The sequence below is a fragment of the Aquarana catesbeiana genome, linkage group LG01 (assembly GCF_042186555.1).
Source record: "Aquarana catesbeiana isolate 2022-GZ linkage group LG01, ASM4218655v1, whole genome shotgun sequence".
In the NCBI taxonomy this organism is placed as follows: domain Eukaryota; kingdom Metazoa; phylum Chordata; class Amphibia; order Anura; family Ranidae; genus Aquarana; species Aquarana catesbeiana.
The window spans coordinates 285,759,118-285,778,183 of NC_133324.1; the positions used below are offsets into that span (position 1 = coordinate 285,759,118).

At 43.0% G+C, this 19,066-nt stretch overlaps 1 protein-coding gene across 3 annotated transcripts in view; it reads left to right on the forward strand.

The window, feature by feature from the left end:
- The window catches only part of MED15 (mediator complex subunit 15), a 106,227-nt gene that overhangs the window by 45,849 nt on the left and 41,312 nt on the right, over positions 1 to 19,066 (forward strand). For 2 of the 3 annotated variants that reach the window (XM_073629212.1, XM_073629214.1), the window contains exons 7-8: positions 1,107 to 1,391; positions 14,210 to 14,383. In XM_073629212.1, coding sequence (XP_073485313.1) covers positions 1,107 to 1,391; positions 14,210 to 14,383 — 459 coding nt within the window. The remainder of the gene's footprint in view (positions 1 to 1,106; positions 1,392 to 14,209; positions 14,384 to 19,066) is intronic. The other variant, XM_073629213.1, reaches the window with a different exon arrangement.

Genomic DNA, 19,066 nt, shown 5'->3' on the forward strand with positions numbered 1-19,066 from the left:
TGTGCAGCTATATAGTAGGTGTATAAGTCTGGTGTGGCAGCTCCTCCCGACGAGGTAGGGTTTTTGATCGTGTTCCAAGCCAATTTGTGTCTGCTAGACCCCCATATGAAAGAGTTGATAATTTGGTCCATTTTTTTAAAGAGTGTTAGCGGGATTAGTACTGGGGAGTTCCAAAACATATAAAGAAATTTTGGCAGGAGTATCACTTTAACTTCACACGTTTTTATAGAGGACACTGAGGTGGATTCTGCTTATTTCTGATAGGATCTCCGAGGACTCTTGTCTTTAATAGATTGATGAACAATCATCACCATACTACTTCCATTTATGCTATCTCGGAGCATAGGACAATTTATAATCTTTCCACTTATTGTGGTGACGGCAATTTTCATCTCATGGTTGAAGACCATTATGGTCCTATTCACTTAAGACACTACAATGATGGACTTTTTGTTAATATAGACACGTTAAAATTAGTGTTTTCTTCACTCATGTAATTTACCTCAAATTCATCACTTTTCACTTTTTAGCGCTACACTTTGTTTCACACATTGAAGTGGTTAAGCAGAAAAAAATATTTAAATTTATTTTAGTGCACACAAACACAACGCAATACTGCAAAATATAAGAAATTATGTTGAGTAATAAATACCAAACATGTCAATTTGCATGCCTGTGAAATGGCGACAAAATGTGGTACTTACAATTGTCCATAGGCAACACATTAAAAACCATTACAGGTTATCTCTTAGAGTTGAATGTGCGCTATGGGGCTAGAATGTCTGCTCTCACTCTGATGTTTGCTGCGATAGTGCACATGTGGTGCAATCACTGTTGACATATGCATGCCGAACCTATGTGGAATTTGCATTTGTGCATGAGCACAAAGAGACGGGGGGTCTTTAAAAAAAAAATTGTGCCCTTGTGATAAGTTTGGGTAGTGACAGGTACTATTTATGGAGACCTCAGGGGTCTGTTAGACCACTTATGCCTCCTCTGCCCTCCAAGGCAGCTGATCAAACACAAATATTCTAAGACTTGGACTTAAAGGGATCTTGTCAAGTTTGTTCTTGTTTCATGTTACTTCAGTTGTTTTCCTTCTTCAGCAGCTGCAGCAGCAGCAACAGCAGCAGCAACAGCAGCAGACATCGCTGAGATTTCCTCACATGCAGCAAATGCAGCAACAGCCGGTTCAGCAGGTTATGCAGCAGCCACAACTGCAGCAACAGCAGCCACAGCAAGTGATGCAGCTCCAGTTGCAGCAGCAACAGCAGCAAGTAGCACAGAATCAGCAGCAGATGCTTTCCACCCAAACCCAGGGCCAGTCTCTGCAACCAGTTATGTCAGTAACTCTCACACCACAGCAGCAACAACAGTTGAAGATGCTTCAGGTACTTTTCTGCAAAAACTGCAAGCTATTTGTAAAATGTTTTTTTAAGTATCTTAACTTATTCATTTAACGTTTCTTGAAAGCTGGCCACTTGTTTAAAGGTAAGTGCAATTTTAGTGTGTTTTACTCTTAGTGGGCCCCATTGCCTATCTTTAGCAGTACTTGAAAGCAACACACACTCTGACAAGATCTTTGTTGGGCTGCAAACTGCACTTTGAAAGTGTACAGTGTGAGGGGGAAAGAGACGCACATAGCGTGATCCCATATAAAAGGTATATTTATTTAATAAAACAAGTCCAATCAACTTACATTTAAAACAATGCTGCAGTGTGTAGTAACTACTAGCGCCGAGCTCGTCTCCTGTTGTTTGTCTGTGGCAGCGTCCCGTGCTCCAATCCTAATGCATATCGTCACGTGACTTATTCAGAGGATCTTGTTTTATTAAATAAATATACCTTTTATATGGGATCACGCTATGTGCGTCTCTTTCCCCCTCACACTGTACATCACTACTCTACCTGACGAACACTGAGGAGAGAGGCACGGGGACATATTCCAGTTTCCAGGCACGGGGACAGATTCCAGATTGGTGATACCCCTGGAGGCATACAAGCTTGGCGCTCGTGGATTGAAGAGAACATGTTCTAAATTTTTCCGATAGAACCAATTCCTATTTTGGAAAACCGATCATCTGTATGCTGTTCCGATGTACCAAAAACGACGCATGCTCTGAAGCAAGTACGAGATGGAAGCTATTGGCTACTGGTTATTGAACTTCCATTTTCTAGTCCCGTTGTACGTCACCGCAATCTGGACAGTCGGAATTTCTTGTGACCGTGTGTATGCAAGACAGCTTGAGCGGAATTCCGTCGGAACTCAGTCAGGAAAAACCTTCAGAGTTTATTCCGATGGGAAAACCGGTCATGTGTACAGGGCATTAGAGAGACTGCCGACATGGACTGTGGTTGGTGTGATGAATGGCTCCCCCCTCCCTCCACATCTCTGTAGAGGGAGGGATGTTGCAGATCAGTGTACACAGCTCTAGGACCTGGGGGAGCATGTCCTCCCTCTACACTTGTTCAGTGTGATCCCTGTCCCCTCCCCCTGCTCTGAGTGTCGGACTCCTCTGCTCACTTTATCCCCAGGACCCTCACTCACATCAGCAGTGTCCAGATCCCGACAGCACACAGGTCCCCTCATATTCCCGGCCAGTCAGTTCAGCAGTGTCCCACTGCAGACAGCAAGTCCTCTCCTGTCCCCTTCCATTGTCAGCAGGAAGCTGGGAAGTACCGCACTTGAGGGGGAAGGAGGAAGTTGCATCTTCCTCCTCTGAATGCCGGGTCCTCCAAGCACCTTATTGGTTGGTAGGACACTAGCAACCAATCGTTTTGATAGGTGGGACTTGTAAGACAACAGTGGAAAGCCAGTAGTTCCACTTGATTGGGCGCCTCTTCTCATTCCCCAGAAGGATCCTGGCTGCTGTAACTCGCAATCCATTTACTCGCCAAATGGGAGCAGGCGAGTACAAATTTTGAGGGCTGCTAATACTACTACTATAATACACATTATTATTTAGCGCTGCACTTTATTATTATTTACTAATACTATTTAAGCTGGCTATACACTAGTAGGATTTTGTTTGAAATTATAAAGTAGAACTTTAGTCAGAAAATTAAGTCCTGCTAGATCACTTCAGGCTGGCCCCTTTTGCAGGTATAGCTACAGTATCTCAAAAAAGTGAGTACACCTCTCACATTTTTGTAAATATTTTATTATATCTTTTCATGTGACAACACTGAAGAAATTACACTCTGTTACAAGGTAAAGTAGTGTGTGTACAGCTTGTATAACAGTGTGAATTTGCTGTCCCCTCAAAATAACTCAACACACAGCCATTATTGTCTAAACCGCTGGCAACAAAAGTAAGTACACCCCTAAGTGAAAATGTCCAAATTGGGCCCAATTAGCCATTTTCCCTCCCCAGTGTCATGTGACTTGTTAGTGTTAGAAGGTCTCAGGTGTGAATGGGGAGCATGTGTGTTAAATTTGGTGTTATCGCTCTCACTCTCTCATACTGGTCACTAGAGGTTCAACATGGCACCTCATGGCAAAGAACTCTGAGGATCTGAAAAAAAAAATTGTTGCGCTACATAAAAATGGCCTAGGCTATAAGAAGATTGGCAAGACCCTGAAACTGAGCTGCAGCACAGTGGCCAAGACCATACAGCGGTTTAACAGGACAGGTTCCACTCAGAACAGGCCTTGCCATGGTTTACCAAAGAAGTTGAGTGAAGGTGCTTGGAGTCATAACCAGAGGTTGTCTTTGGGAAATAGACATATAAGTGCTGTCAGCATTGCTGCAGAGGTTGAAGGGGTGGGGGGTCAGCCTGTCAGTGCTCAGACCATACGCCGCAAACTTCATCAAATTGGTCTGCATGGCTTTCATACCAGAAGGAAGCCTTTTCTAAAGATGATGCACAAGAAAGCCCACAAACAGTTTGCTGAAGACAGCAGACTAAGGACATGGATTATTGGAACCATGTCCTGTGGTCTGATAAGACCAAGATAAACTTAGTTGGTTCAGATGGTGTCAAGCATGTGTGGCGGCAACCAGGTGAGGAGTACAAAGACAAGTATGTCTTGCCTACAGTCAAGCCTGGTGGTGAGAGTGTCATGGTCTGGGGCTGCATGAGTGCTGCTGGCACTGGGAACCATGAATGCCAACATGTACTGTGACATACTGAAGCAGAGCTTGATCCCCTTCCTTCGGAGACTGGGCCGTAGGGCAGTATAACAACATGACTAACCCAAACACACCACACCCGAGGGTAAAGGTCGTGGACTGGCTAAGCATGTCTCCAGACCTATACCCTATTGAGCATATGTGGCGCATGCACAAACGGAAGGTGGGGGAGCACAAGGTCTCTTAACATCCCCCAGCTCCAATAGATAAGAAAGGGAAGAATAGTGCTGTTCACAGGTATATGTAGTACATCTGTTAGATAAAGTAGTTTAGAGGCAAGAGAGTATAGACACACGTAGAGAAGACTGGCCAGTCATTATGGGCATTAAATTAAGTAAGGGAATGAAGGGTAAGAGACCCTCAAAAATGCCCAGGGCAAGAGGAGCGCTATAAAATATATGACCCGAAGGTGCAGTTCCGCTTATACTGAGTCCCTAGATTAATGGTTAAAGTTGACATGGATCCACAATGGGTAACTGGGTTACCAAAGTCCACAGGGAGTAAGAATCATGCAGAGTAAACAGCTAGAGAAACAGCTATCTATGTGAGCAGGATGGATCAAGGGTGACAATTAACACTAGACAGAAAGGGACATTTTGATGTTAAGTTGTAGGATGAATTTGGGGTCAGACACTACAGCTACTAAAGTTTAAACGGAATACTTTATATGTTGTCAGAGGGAAGATGGGATGAGCACTATGGCTGCCCGTCTGATCATAGAATCATAGAAGCTAAAGTATGTGAAGAATGGGATTACAATACATGGGATGCAAAGGATATCAGAACAAAATAAGAAAAGCAAAAGTTAAGCAAGGATATATTAAAGCGTTAAAAGAAAGTGAGAGAATTATAGGCATGTGTTGTGTACAAATGGGAAAAATGTAAGCGATTTTAGAGAGCTATTCGTGTATGTGTGTGAATGCTGGCACTGTAATTTTAATAAAAACAACTACCTCTTTCCTAATCGATATACAGCTGTCACACAACCCAGCTCTTTCCCAGCCTATCTGCAGGGAAACACAGTAGCAGGAGGAGTTTCTAGTCTAGCTGCTGGTCACATGTTTAACCACTTCAGCCCTGGAAGAATTTACCCCATTCCTGACCGTGCCATTTTTTGCGATATGGCACTGCTTCGCTTTAACTGACAATTGAACAGTCGTGCGACAATGTACCCAAACAAAATTGATGTCCTTTTTTCCCCTCAAATAGAGCTTTCTTTTGGTGGTATTTGATCACCTCTGCAGTTTTTTATTTTTTGCGCTATAAACAAAAAAAAGCGTCAATTTTGAAAAGAAAACAATATTTTTTACTTTTTGCTATAATAAATATCCCAATTTAAAAAAAAAAACAAAAACATTTTTTTCCTCAGCTTAGGCTGATATGTATTCTTCTTTTTTATTTATACAGTGATCAGTGCTATAAATGGCCACTGATTACTGTATAAATGTCACAGGCAGGGAAGGGGTTAACACTAGGAGGCGATCAGGGGGTTAAATGTGTTCCCTCACTGCGTGTTCTAACTGTGGGGGGGGGGATGGAACTGACTGGGGGAGGAGACCGATCGGTGTTCCTATATACTAGGAGCACGCAATGTGTCTCCTCTCCCCTGACAGAAGGTGGATGTGTGTTTACACACACATCCCCGTTCCTGCTTTGTCAGGAGCGATCACGGGTTCCCGGCGGACATCAAGGCTGCCAGGCACGTGCATAGGCTCCTCAGTGACGCGGGCGTGTGCCCTCTATACCCCTTAAAGCTATGGCGATTTGTGCAGGGGAGCCTTTCTGCCGCCGACAAATCCATCAAGTCCAACCTATGTGTGTGATTATATGTCAGTATTACCTTGTATATCCCTGTATGTTGTGGTCATTCAGGTGCTTATCTAATAGTTTCTTGAAACTATCGATGCTCCCCTCAGAGATCACCGCCTGTGGAAGGGAATTCCACATCCTTGCCGCTCCTACGGTAAAGAACCCTCTACGTAGTTTAAGGTTAAACCTCTTTTCTTCTAATTTTAATGAGTGGCCTTGAGTCTTGTTAAACTCCTTTCTGCCAAAAAGTTTTATCCCTATTGTGGGGTCACCAGTACGGTATTTGTAAATTTAAATCCTATCCCCTCTCAAGCGTCTCTTCTCCAGAGAGAATAAGTTCAGTGCTCGCAACCTTTCCTCATAACTAATATCCTCCAGACCCTTTATTAGCTTTGCTGCCCTTCTTTTTACTCTCTCCATTTCCAGTACATCCTTCCTGAGGACTGGTGCCCAGAACTGAACAGCATACTCTAGGTGCGGCCGGACAAGAGTCTTGTAGAGCGGGAGAATTATCGTTTTATCTCTGGAATTAATCCCTTTTTTAATGCATGCCATTATTTTGTTTGCTTTGTTAGCAGCAGCTTGGCATTGCATGCCATTGCTGAGCCTATCATTTTCTAGGACCCCCAGGTCCTTTTCCATCTTAGATTCCTCCAGAGGTTCTCCCCCCAGTGTATAGATTGCATTCATATTTTTGCCACCCAAGTGCATTATTTCTTTATCGTATATCATGGGACACAGAGCCTTAAGTAGTTACTTAATGGGTTATAGCCTACCGTCAGGTGTTGACATTGGTAAACCCTAATTAAGGAAGTTTACTCCCCTATAAAACCCCTCCTCCTTCCAAGAGCACATCAGTTTTTTCACCAGTGACTAAGGTGTTGGTCACAAGTGAAGAAGTGCTCTGAGGAGCTCCAGGAGAGATCCATGCTAGATTTAAATTCTCCATAAAAAGAAACCAGATCCATCCAGAAGTGCCACTAAGGTTTAAAATGGATGATATCTAGGACCTCGTATCCGAAACATGAGGTTTTGCCTGTAATGCCTCTTTTAGTAGGGCTAGACCCCAGGAACCCAGAGCTTAGGTCTTATTACATTACCTCAAGCTTCCTGATGTGGGGTGCTATACAAGGCCCAAGGCAGTTGGACCTCCTTTTAACGGACCCAGTCCTTGAAGGTTTGTTAAACGTAACCCGCCGTGATGGGTGAAAGCTGGATTTTCTGTTAAATCAGTAAAATCTTGCAGGGAGGACAAGGTAAGGAAAGAGAAAATTTAGATATTAAAAACATCTATACATTTCTTTCATTGAAGGAAAAATGTTGTCATGCTTTAAAATCTCCACTAAGATGGAGTCTATGCATATACCTTACTCTGTTTTTCACTGTTTGCTCAGTTCCGTGCCTGGCTGTACAGCGTGTGGAAACAGATTTTTTGCAAGGTAGGAAAAGCTGCAAAAAAAAAATAATTTTTTTTTCTTCCCCTGATGAGACCAGAGGGTTAGGGGGACAGCAGCACTGTAACCCCCTTACATAAGCCCCCCTCTCCCCGCTGTGGGGGAGATGGAGGGTCCTGCTATTATACCGCTGAAAGTTTGTTACTGTGGCTGTATTTTTTTACACAGGTCTGTACCTCACTGCAGGAGGCTCTGCCCCCCCCCCCCCCCCGGTTATGTTGTGTCTGGGGAGGGGACGGGGCCTCACGCAGGTGCCGTGAAACGTCCACTGACGAACGGCAGGCTAATAGCAGAAAAATACAGCTGTGTCAGTCTTGCTGATGAGGAGGAAACAAGCTGCGTGCACACATGAAGGGACACATGAACTATGGGACATGTATGGATTGCAAAACTGGCATTTCCTGATTCAGGAAGGACACCCTTTTCCAGCACTAAGCTGAATTGTATAGCAATTTTAAAAGTATTGACTATTTTCAGCGATTTAGTGCAATGTGTATAGCACCTCTGTTTTTGTACTTAGGACTATGCCTGCCAAAAAAGATGCCACAAAAGCCAAAAGAGTAAAGGTTTCACCCCCAGGCTTTGGGATTTCAAGCTGTATTTCCATGCTGTCTTCCTCGCCTGAATTACCAATCATGGCAACTCAGGGTGAGCCATTAGAGCAAATTGTTGGTGCAGCTGCCTCTCACATCTCAGCACCTGCATACGTGACTGAAGAAAGACTAGCGGTTTTAATCACATCCTCCATTAAAATGGATAGAGAACGTACTAGGTCCCCCTCCCCTGCTTCAGCTTTACAAGGGGAACAGTGGGCACACAATGAGGTTCTACCCTCAATCAATCAAAAAGAGCTTACCGATGATTATTCTACTGAGGAAACAACGGTAGATGAACCTTTTTCAGCATCTCAATCTGAAAAATTGCTGATACAAACTTGCAGAGATGGTTCGTTCCTTTTTCATGCTGCCTCTAAAAGAGTCTCATGAAAACGTGGCCTCTTCCTTAGGTTCCTTAAAACCTTCCCATCCTTTGCATGCGTTTCCTGCGCACGCATTACTTGAACAGCTTATTTTTTCAGAATGGGATAAACCGGATAAACATTTTCTCCCTCCTAAGTGGTTCTCAATTCTCTATCCTCTGGAGGAGAAATTCTCCAAAAAATGGAAAGTACCAGCAATTGACGCTGCGATTTCCAGTGTGAATAATAACTTAACTTGTCCTGTCGTCAATGCACAGATGCTTAAAGATCCAACAGATAATAAGTTGGAATCCCTTCTAAAGTCTGCTTTTTTTTTCATAGCGGGTGCCGTCACCCAGCCCGCAGTCACCGCGATAGGCGTCTGCCAATCCCTAAAGGACCAATTCAAACAGGCCCTTAGAGAGCTTCCTACACAACAAGCTCAAGATTTGGCTGAACTACCCTAAGGCATTATGTTTTGTCATAGATGCCATCAAAGACTATTCACCAGGCATCCCGCCTCACACTTATGCTTGTACATATGCGCAGAATCGTGTTGGTTGAGAAATTGGTCAGCTGAAACACCATGTAAAAACCTCCTAACTGGGTTCCCTTTTCATGGGGAGCGACTATTTGGAGAAGACTTGGATATATATATTAAAACAATTTCTGCTGGGAAAAGTACCTGTTTACCAGTCAAAAGAAAATATAAACGCTCTGCATTTAAACGAACTCTTCCCCCTGCGCCAGGGGCTTCCGCCTCTAGGCAGTGGCGACGGCCTCCGCCTTCAGACTCTAGAGGAAGGACTCGGGGTCAGACCCAGGCTCGAAAGAAGCCCTGGGGTAGGAAATCTGCAAAACGGAATCTTAAAGCCTCATCATGAAGAGGCAACCCCCCTCACCAAGGTGGGGGGAAGACTTCTGCAGTTTTCAGAAGTCAGGAAAAAGGAAATTCAGGACAGATGTGTCATTTCCACGGTAACGCTGGGGTACAAGCTGGAATTCCGGGACTTTCCACCGTCTCGCTTCTTGAGGTCAAGCGTTCCCAAAGATCCAGCGAAAAAAAACAGTCTCTGTTTCAGGCACTAGACCAATTTAATATCTCAAGGGGTGATCATACAGATACCCACAAAAGAGCAAGGTCTGGGATTTTATTCAAACCTTTTTATGGTACTAAAGCCAAGTGTTGATGTCAGACCCATTCTAGATCTAAGAAAGCTAAATCAATTCCTGAAGATCCGCTCCTTTCGCATGGAGACAATCAGGTCGGTAGTTTCTATCCTTCTAGGAAGAGAACTTCTGGCATAAATCGACATCAGGGATGCATATCTGAATGTCCCTATATTTCCTGCTCATCAAAAGTTTCTGCGGTTCGAGTTAGAACAGCAGCATTTTCAATTTGTAGCCCTGCCCTTTGGGCTATCCACAGCACCTCAGGTGTTCACCAAGGTGTTTGCCCCACCTCTAGCCATGTTAAGGGCACAGGGCATAACAATCGTAGCGTACCTAGACTATCTATTACTTATAGATCAATCAGTGACTTGTTTGAGAGCACAGTGTACGCGCTACAACCAACTATCTGAAAAGTTTGCGTTGGATTCTCAACCTAGAGAAATCTTCCTTAATACCGCTAACAAAGCTGGAGTACTTAGGGTCTGATCATAGATACAGCCCAGGAAAGGGTATTCTTGCCTCAGGCAAAAATCAACACCATAAGAGAACTGGTGCGGAGGGTCAGGTCAAATGGCGATCCCTCCATTCGCCTCTGTATGAGGTTGCTAGGAACCATGGTAGCTTCATTCGAAGCAGTTGCCTACGCCGAGTTCCATTCAAGACTGTTGCAAAACAGTATCCTGTCTGCTTGGAACAAAACAATTCAAGCTTTACACTTGCCAATGCGGGTGGCCCAAAGCCTCAGTTGGTGGTTATTAACCCAGAATCTGCTGAAAGGAAAATCCTTCAGACCAGTCATCTTGAAAGTGGTAATCATGGATACCAGCCTCTCAGGCTGGGGAGACCAGTATTAGAAAAGACAACTGTCCAGGGACAGTGGTCAAAAACCGAAAGAGTCTTGCCCATCAATATCCTAGAGATTCGGGCAGTACGCCTGGCTCTAAAGGCCTGGACTTTCAGGTTACGGGATTGTCCTGTCAGGATTCAATCTGACAATGCCACAGCTGTGGCCTATATCAATCACCAAAGGGGCACCAAAAGTCAGAGAGAGGTGAACCATATTCTAACTTGGGCATAAAGGAATGTTCCATGCCTTTCTGCAATCTTCATTCCGGGAGTAGAGAATTGGCAGGCGGACTACTTCAGTCACCAGCAGTTATTCCCAGGAGAATGCTCTCTTCACCCCGACATATTTCGGGCTGTTTGTCAAAGATGGGGGACTCCGGACATGGATCTTCTAGCATCCAGGTTCAATACGAAGTTGGTCAACTTTGTGGCCAGAACAAGGGATCTGTTCGCAACGGATGCGTTAGTGACCCCATGGGATCAGTTTTCACTGATCTATGCATTCCCCCCTATTCAGTTGCTGCCTCGACTTCTTTGTAGGATCAAGCTGGAAAGAAAGCCGACAATTCTGGTAGCACCAGAAGGTCATGGTACACAGAAATCGTAAAGATGGCAGTGGAGGGTCCATGGTCCCTCCCACTACAGCCAGATCTGATCTCTCAGGGACCGATATTCCATCCTTCCTTACGATCTCTAAATTTAAAGGCTTGGCTATTGAAACCCACATTCTAAAGAAATGTGGGCTTTCCAGGGCAGTTATCTCTACCCTGATTAATGCTAGGAAGCCAGCTTCCAGAGCAATATATTATAGAGTCTGCAAGGCTTACGTTTCCTGGTGTGAATCCAAGGGTTGGCACCCTCGGAGATATATCATAGGCAGAATTCTTGCCTTTCTACAATTAGTGGTAGAAATGAAATTGGCCTTTAAGTACTATTAAAGGCCAAGTCTCAGCTTTATCGGTCTTATTTCAAAGACCACTTGCTGCTCATTCTTTAGCCTGGGGCTTTATACAAGGGGTGATGCGGCTTAATCCACCCTTCAAACCTCCCTTGAACCCTTGGGACTTAAACTTTTGTCTGTGTTACAAAAACAGCCTTTTGAACCAATGCAACAGATTCCCCTAGTCCTTCTGACAAGGAAGTTGGTATTTTTGGTGGTTATAGCCTCAGCAAGGAGGGTTTCAGAATTGGCTGCTCTTTCTTGTAAAGAACCATATTTGATTTTTCATGAGGACAGTGTGGTTTTACGCCCTCGTCCATGCTTTTTGCCAAAAGTAAATTCAGATTTTCCCCTGAACCAGGATATTGTCCTGCCATCATTTTTTCCAAAACTATGTTCCAGGGAAGAAAAGTCACTACATTGTCTTAATGTGGTGAGAGCAGTGAAAATCTGTTTAAAGAAAACTGCTCAGATTCGTAAGACTGATGTCTTATTTATTCTGCCGGAGGGTCCTAAGAAGGAACAGGCAGCGTCGAAATCCACTGTTGGTAAGTGGATTCGGCAACTGATAATTCAAACTTATGATTTAAGGGATAAGTTAAGGAGCATTCTACCAGGTAGGTTAATGTTTCTTGGGCAGTGCATCATCAGGCCTCCATGGCTCAGATCTGTAAGGCCGCAACTTGGTCTTCAGTGCATACATTCACAAAATTTTATCTGATGGATGTAAGGAGGTATGAGGATATCTCCTTCGGGCGCCGTGTGCTGCAAGCAGCAGTAAAAATCCTCAAGTCTGGATATACCCTGCGGGTTGTTTTCTCCCACCTCTCATGTGGCATTGCTATGGGACGTCCCATTAAGTAATTACTTAAGGCTGTGTGCCATGATGTACAATAAAGAAAATAGGATATTTATAACAGCATCCCTGTAAAATCCTTTTCTTGGAGTATATCATGGGACACAGGGGTCCCTCTCCTCATTTTTGGGATACAAGTATATTGCTTTGCTACAAAAACTGATGTGCTCCTGGAAGGAGGAGGGGTTATATAGGGGAGTAAACTTCCTTAATTAGGGTTTACCATTGTCAACACCTGACGGTAGGCTATAACCCATTACATAATTACTTAAGGCTCTGTGTCTCATGATGTACTCCAAGAAAAGGATTTTACAGGTAAGCTGTTATAAAAATCCTATTTTTACATTTTTCTACATTGAACCTCATTTGCCATGTAGTTGCCCGTCCCATTAATTTGTTCAGATCTTTTTGCAAGGTTTCCACATCCTGCGGAGAAGTTATCAGTATCGTCTGCAAATACAGAGATTTAACTGTTTACCCCATCCTCCAGGTCGTTTATGAACAAATTAAACCGGATTGGTCCTAGCACAGAACCCTGGGGGACCCCACTACCCACCCCTGACCATTCCGAGTGCTCTCCATTTATCACCACCCTCTGAACTTGCCCCTGTAGCCAGTTTTCAATCCATGTACTCGCCTTGTGGTCCACGCCAATGGACCTTATTTTGTACAGTAAACGTTTATGGGGAACTGTGTCAAATGCTTTTGCAAAATCCAGATACACCAAGTCTACGGGCCTTCCTTTATCTATTTGGCAACTCACCTCCTCATAGAAGGTTAATAAATTGGTTTGGCAAGAAAGAGCCTTCATGAATCCATGCTGATTACTGCTAATGATACCGTTCTCGTTACTAAAATCTTGTATATAGTCCCTTATCATCCCCTCCAAGAGTTTACATACTATTGATGTTGGGCTAACTGGTCTGTAATTCCCAGGGATGTATTTTGGGCCCTTTTAATTATTGGTGCTACATTGGCTTTTCTCCAATCAGCTGGTGCCATTCCAGTCCGTAGACTGTCAGTAAAAATTAGGAACAATGGTCTGGCAGTTACTTGACTGAGTTCCCTAAGTACCCTTGGGTGCAAGCCATCTGGTCCTGGTGATTTATGAATGTTAAGTTTTCCAAGTCTAATTTTAATTCTGTCCTCTGTTAGCCATGGAGGTGCTTCCTGTGATGTGTCATGGGGATAAACACTGCAGTTTCGGTTACTGAATGTGGTTAAAATAAAAGAAATAAAAACAACCTTAATGTTTAATACCTGGAATACAGAGTAAAAATAAATATCAAACTGTTTTAAATTGACATACTAATATTAATTTGAAATCAAATTTTTATTGTTTTTTGGCAATACCATGGTGTGGGTGGATTTCTAAGTTTTTGAGAAACTATGCCTAAACACTCTGCTGGTTTTGGGCAGAACAGGGTAAAGCTTCTGAACGTGTGTTTAGCATTCTAGTGCAGGCATGCTTCAGAAAATGCCCTTAAAGTGCTGTTCCGGCCGAAATGATACTTTTTAAATAAAAATACCCCTATAATACACAAGCTTAATGTATACTAGTAAAGTTAGTCTGTAATCTAAGGTCTGTTTTGTTAGTTTGTTAGCAGTAGTTTGTTATTTTATAAACTTACAGCAGGCCGAGACCAGCTTAAGTGTGGGCATTTGAAGCCAGACTGTATTTCTTCCTGGATCTCATCCTTGCAGATCTCGCATATGCTCAGTGCAGCACAAGCAGTGTAATAGGTTTCAGGTCAGGTTTCCATAGCAACGGCAGTTTCAGAGGAAGTCGCCGCCCCTTCCCAGAAGGCATTGCAAACAGGAAATGATGCGATGGGCCGCGGCCAGGGAGGAGGAAGTGAAAAATTAATACAGCAGATATACAGTAGGTGCTGAGAAAAAAAAATATCCAATTTGTTTACAGTGCACAGTTTAGTGAGGGATGCTGAAGAGTTGTAAAAGTGGGTGGAACTCCACTTTAAGTTTTTCCTTGTCCGTAGATAAAAGCTTAGCAGATGTCACCTCTATTTATCTCCTCAACAGGTACAAGCTCGGCAGGTGCATCAAGCACAGGCTCAACAAGCCCAACAGCAAGTGCAAGCCCAGCTGCAGGCAGAAAAGCAAGCTCAGCAACAGCAAGCCGTTCAACAGCAGGTGCAGCAGCAGGCCGCTCAGCAGCAAGCTGCTCAAGCTCATATGGCAGCAGCGGGGGGCCAGGTAAGTGAATTTGTTTTTGCATGGAATTTATTTTTAGTTGCAGTTTAAAGCCACTTGAAGCAGCATTGCGGGTTTATCAAGTAAAGAAGACACCTTTAAAAAAAATCATTATTTCATACTTTATCATTCTTGGTGGATTGAAAAACATTTTTTTTTCCTTTTGAATGAAGTGTAAAAGGGTTTATATTACTGTCTGTGTCCCTACTGGGACACTTCATCTTCTCATTTTGTTCCAATGGCCTTGTCACTGGGACAGAAAAAATAAAATTCAAAATTTTGAGCTGTCACTGTAATAGGAATAGAGGGGGACTTTTTTCCAGTGGGAACACTGTTTCCAGTGACAGAGAATTTCCCTTTCTTTGCAGAGATCTCCTCTCTCTTCCTGTTGTGTCTCAGGTCAGAAACGAAAATCTCACAAACCGTAATAAAATCCGGAGAGAGTTCCATGTTCAATCCAAACTAGGATAAAACATTTTGGTTTGAGGTGCATTTTAAGGGCCAACTCCAGGAAAACTTTAAAGTCCAACCTTGCAGTGGGCCCCCTACACTCAGCACTGCAAGGATTAACTACTCGTCTAGTCTATGGGCAGAGGATTAAGGTGCAAATTCTTACGTTATTCCTTATGCCAGCAAGCTCCCCCCAGCATTGCTACCATCTGCGATCGCACTGCAGCATTCCAAATGTACAGTGCAGTGTAGGGTGAGGGTGGCTCACTGCAAGAGGTTTTTTTTTCTTTTCTTTTTTTACACTTTTGGAGTTGGACTTTAAATGCCTAATCTACCCAACATGCTTATTTTTCATTGGAAACGCATCAGTTTCTAATAACCCTGTATCGTTTTTGAGTCTGAAACTCAGAGACTTTCTTTTGGATTGTTGGGAAATGCTGTAAAGTACCACTTCCTTTTTTTCGCAAAAATTTGATTGCAAAAGATTGAAATAATTTCACATTTTGTTTAATTTAACTTGCACTGCTCCTTCACTGCTGGTTTTTGGGTGTTGGGTGCAGTAATACGCCTGCTGGTTGTAGAAAAGCCTTCTGCAGTCCTGATCATTATGGATAGCTCAAATCATTCTAAACAGCAATGCAGGTTGGGCTAACAAACTAACCGCTTGGACATGCGTTGCACATGTACTTCATAAAGTAATAGATGATGGACTTTCAGGGTTGATACATTAACAGGGGTTACAGGCCCTAACCATGTTAGATGAATAATGTTATCTATTTTTTTTTTGTAACCACACTTGCTTGGATTAAGCTGGTCTGTCAGCTGATAGTGGACTAAATCGTTATAACGGAGTAGGTGACAGTATCTTTCTTTGTGACTGATCTCAAAATCCCTCCACATTTTCATCAGGTCATCCTCCCACTTGCTTTGATTTCATCCATTCATTGTACATGTGACTTTTTTTTTTCTTTTCAAATCAGGCAAAAGCCTCAGCAATGCTGAAGCAATATATTTAGAATTTTGGATATTAGCCATTAAATATTTTGCCTGACATAACTGTCCATGTGTTTGCTGGCTTCTCCTGCATGGCCTAGACATCAACTTTTTTTTTCAATTCAAATGTTGTTTCACTTGGTCCTTATATGTGCCATGTGTAGTCCTATAATGTATGGATTGCCAGCAGATTGGCATGCAGTGGAATGTGTTTGATAGGTTAAATAATTCCTTAGTTGTCTTTTAACTCTTTTAGCGAGAAAAGTTGACTACAATTTCTCTAAATTTATCTGCTGTTACATGTCGGGTACTAACTGTATTTTGGACTTTAACTGTAAAATCAATTTCTAGAAGTACATCACGGGACACAGAGCAGCTCTATTATCTTTACTCACAGGGTTATATGCTACCTACAGGTGATTGAGCGCTGGAAAAAGACAGGAAGTCCTCTCCTGTATAACCCCTTTTTTAGAGAAAGTACCTCAGTTTTGTAACAAAGCTATACATTCCAACATAGAGGGGAGGGACTTCTGTGTCCCGTGGTGTACTTCAAAAAATGTATTTTACAAGTGAGTCAAAAGTGCAGTTTTCTTTTATCATACATCATAGGCAGCTCTATTAATCCTTACTCACAAGAATGTCCTGCCAGTTCTTCATTCCTGAGATGTGAACTGTGGTCAGAACAGGAACATGGATCTCTGCCACAACAAAATGAGGTCCACCTCCTTTTGGGTTGCTTGGCTTCTGGCGCCCCCTTGATGATTTATATATGCCACAGCCATGGTATTGTCCAACTGAAACCTTATCTGATAGCCACTGCTGCTGATCTAAACAGTGCAAGTATATCAGACAGACCAGCCACAGTTTCAGAAGATTGATAGGCAAAGGCCATTCTAGTGGACTCCTAGTACCTTATACCGAAAGATTACTCAGGACTCTTGTAGTAGGGGTACAATCATGCTGAAATCCTGAACTGAATCCAGAACACAACTGAACACGTGTGATTCAGAAACGTTTCCATAGAACTCAGTGAATCTGAAATTCGGACCTGAACCCTACCGCAGTGCTCAGAACATGCACGGGACTTCACACTGTGGATGCACTGCATATATGTGAACCACTTCAATTGAATAAAAATCAATGTTATTTCACGTCATGCGAATCGGATGCAGTTCAGCTCGTATCCAATTTGCATATATATGAACTGAGCCTAAGATAGGAGATGTTCAAGGGTCTGCAAAAGTACCTTTTTTTTTTTTTGCAGATTCATAAATACATTTGAAAGCATAAAGTGTGGGGGGGGGAACTTTGAGACTCCAGCCTGTAACCATAAGCAATTGTATCACAAACCCACTCATTGGTTACTTCCCCCTGCCAAACTTTCACAAAAAATTGCAAACGTCCCCCCACCCAGACGAGTGAGGGCACCCCTTCACTGAGAGGGAGACTGAGTCCAGTTTTGCTGGCTTGGAGGACCAGGACTTCTTGCAGAAGTGGCCCTGAGGTTTTGCTCTGGATGTCAACGCCTGAGAACAACGAAAGGACTGCCTCGTGGAAACAGATGTTGAACTAGAAGGAACATTTCCCCTCTGGGTCGTGCACATACACTTCTGAAGTAATAAAAGTGAACTTTTACCTCCCCAAATCTTCTGGCTATACTTTTCCAAATCTGTCCCAAAGCAAAGTTCCTCATGAAAGGAAAACTTACCAATAGCTTCTTGAAGGGCAACTCTACAGACCAACACTTTTAGCCAGGAAATCCTGAATGTAATGTATGTAGGTTAGAGTCTCAAGCGTGAAATTTGCTGAATGGAATCCTTCAAGTCATCCATAGCAAAATGAAGAGCCCAAGGGAAATCTGCCAAACTCTTGTGTAACTGGACTTTGCTACCCACGATGTCCAACCCTCTGGACAGATTTATTACTCCTACTTTAAAGTATAACGAAATGCAGGATTTTTTTAGTTTGGATAGAGTGGAGAAGGATTAGAACACCTGTCAGGTTTTCATTGCCGTCTGTGCCCCGTTAGGGTAACTCTATTTGATCTGTTTACCATTATCATTGAAAGTGAATGTAAAAAAAAAGCCCCAGTTATCCCCAGAAAAGTAATAGAGGGAAAATCTTTCAATGGGGACACTAGTTCTGGTGACCTGGCAATTCCTTTAATTTGCAGGGATTTCTTCTCACTTACTGTTTTGGCTACGAGACAGGAAGTAAAGGTGAATCTCCCCAAAAGGATGGCAAAAAAAAAACCTAAAAAACTGACAGGGGTTATAACCCTCTCTTCTTCTATCCATAAAGAAAATGTTTTGCCTATGGTTCTATTTTAACTGCTTCGGCCCCGGAAGATTTGGCTGCTCAATGACCAGGCCATTTTTTGTGATTCGGCACTGCGTCGCTTTAACTGACCATTGCGTGGTCATGCGACGCTGTACCCAAACAATATTGACGTCCTTTTTTCCCCACAAATGGAGCTTTCTTTTGGTGGTATTTGATCGCATCTGCGGTTTTTATCTTTTGCGCTATAAATAAGAGCAACAATCTTGAAAAAAACACTATTTTACTTTTTGCTATAATAAATATCCCACGTTTTTTAATAAAAAAACAATTTTTTTCCTCAGTTTAAGCCAATATGTATTCTTCTACATATTTTTGGTAATAAGCATATATTGATTGGTTTGCGCAGAGGTTATAGCGTCTACAGAATAGGGGATAGATTTATGGCTTTTTTATTATTTTTTTTTACTAGTAATAATGGCGGTGATCTGTGATTTTTATCGGGACTGCGACATTATGGCAGACACATCGGACACTTGACACATTTTTGAAACCATTTGACAATTATCAGTGCTATAGAAATGCACTGATTACTGTGTAAATGTCACTGACAGGAAGGGGGTTAACATTAGGGAACGATCAAAGGGTTAACTGTGTTTCTTCCATATGTGTGTTTCTAACTGGGTGGGGATAGGACTGTCTAGGAGGAGGGAGAGATCGGTGTTCATACATAGTATGAAAACACGATCTGTCTCCTCTCCCCTGAAAGAACCGGGATCTGTGTTTACGCACACAGATCCCCGTCCTCAAACTGTCATGAGCGATCGCGGGAGCCTGGTGGTCATCACGCCCGCCGGGAACACGCTGCAGGCACGCGCGCCCCTAGTGGCCAAAAGGTGAATCGTCGTAACATAACGTCGTTTTGCCCAGCCGTGCCATTCTGCCGCAGTAAAACTGCAGCAGCTG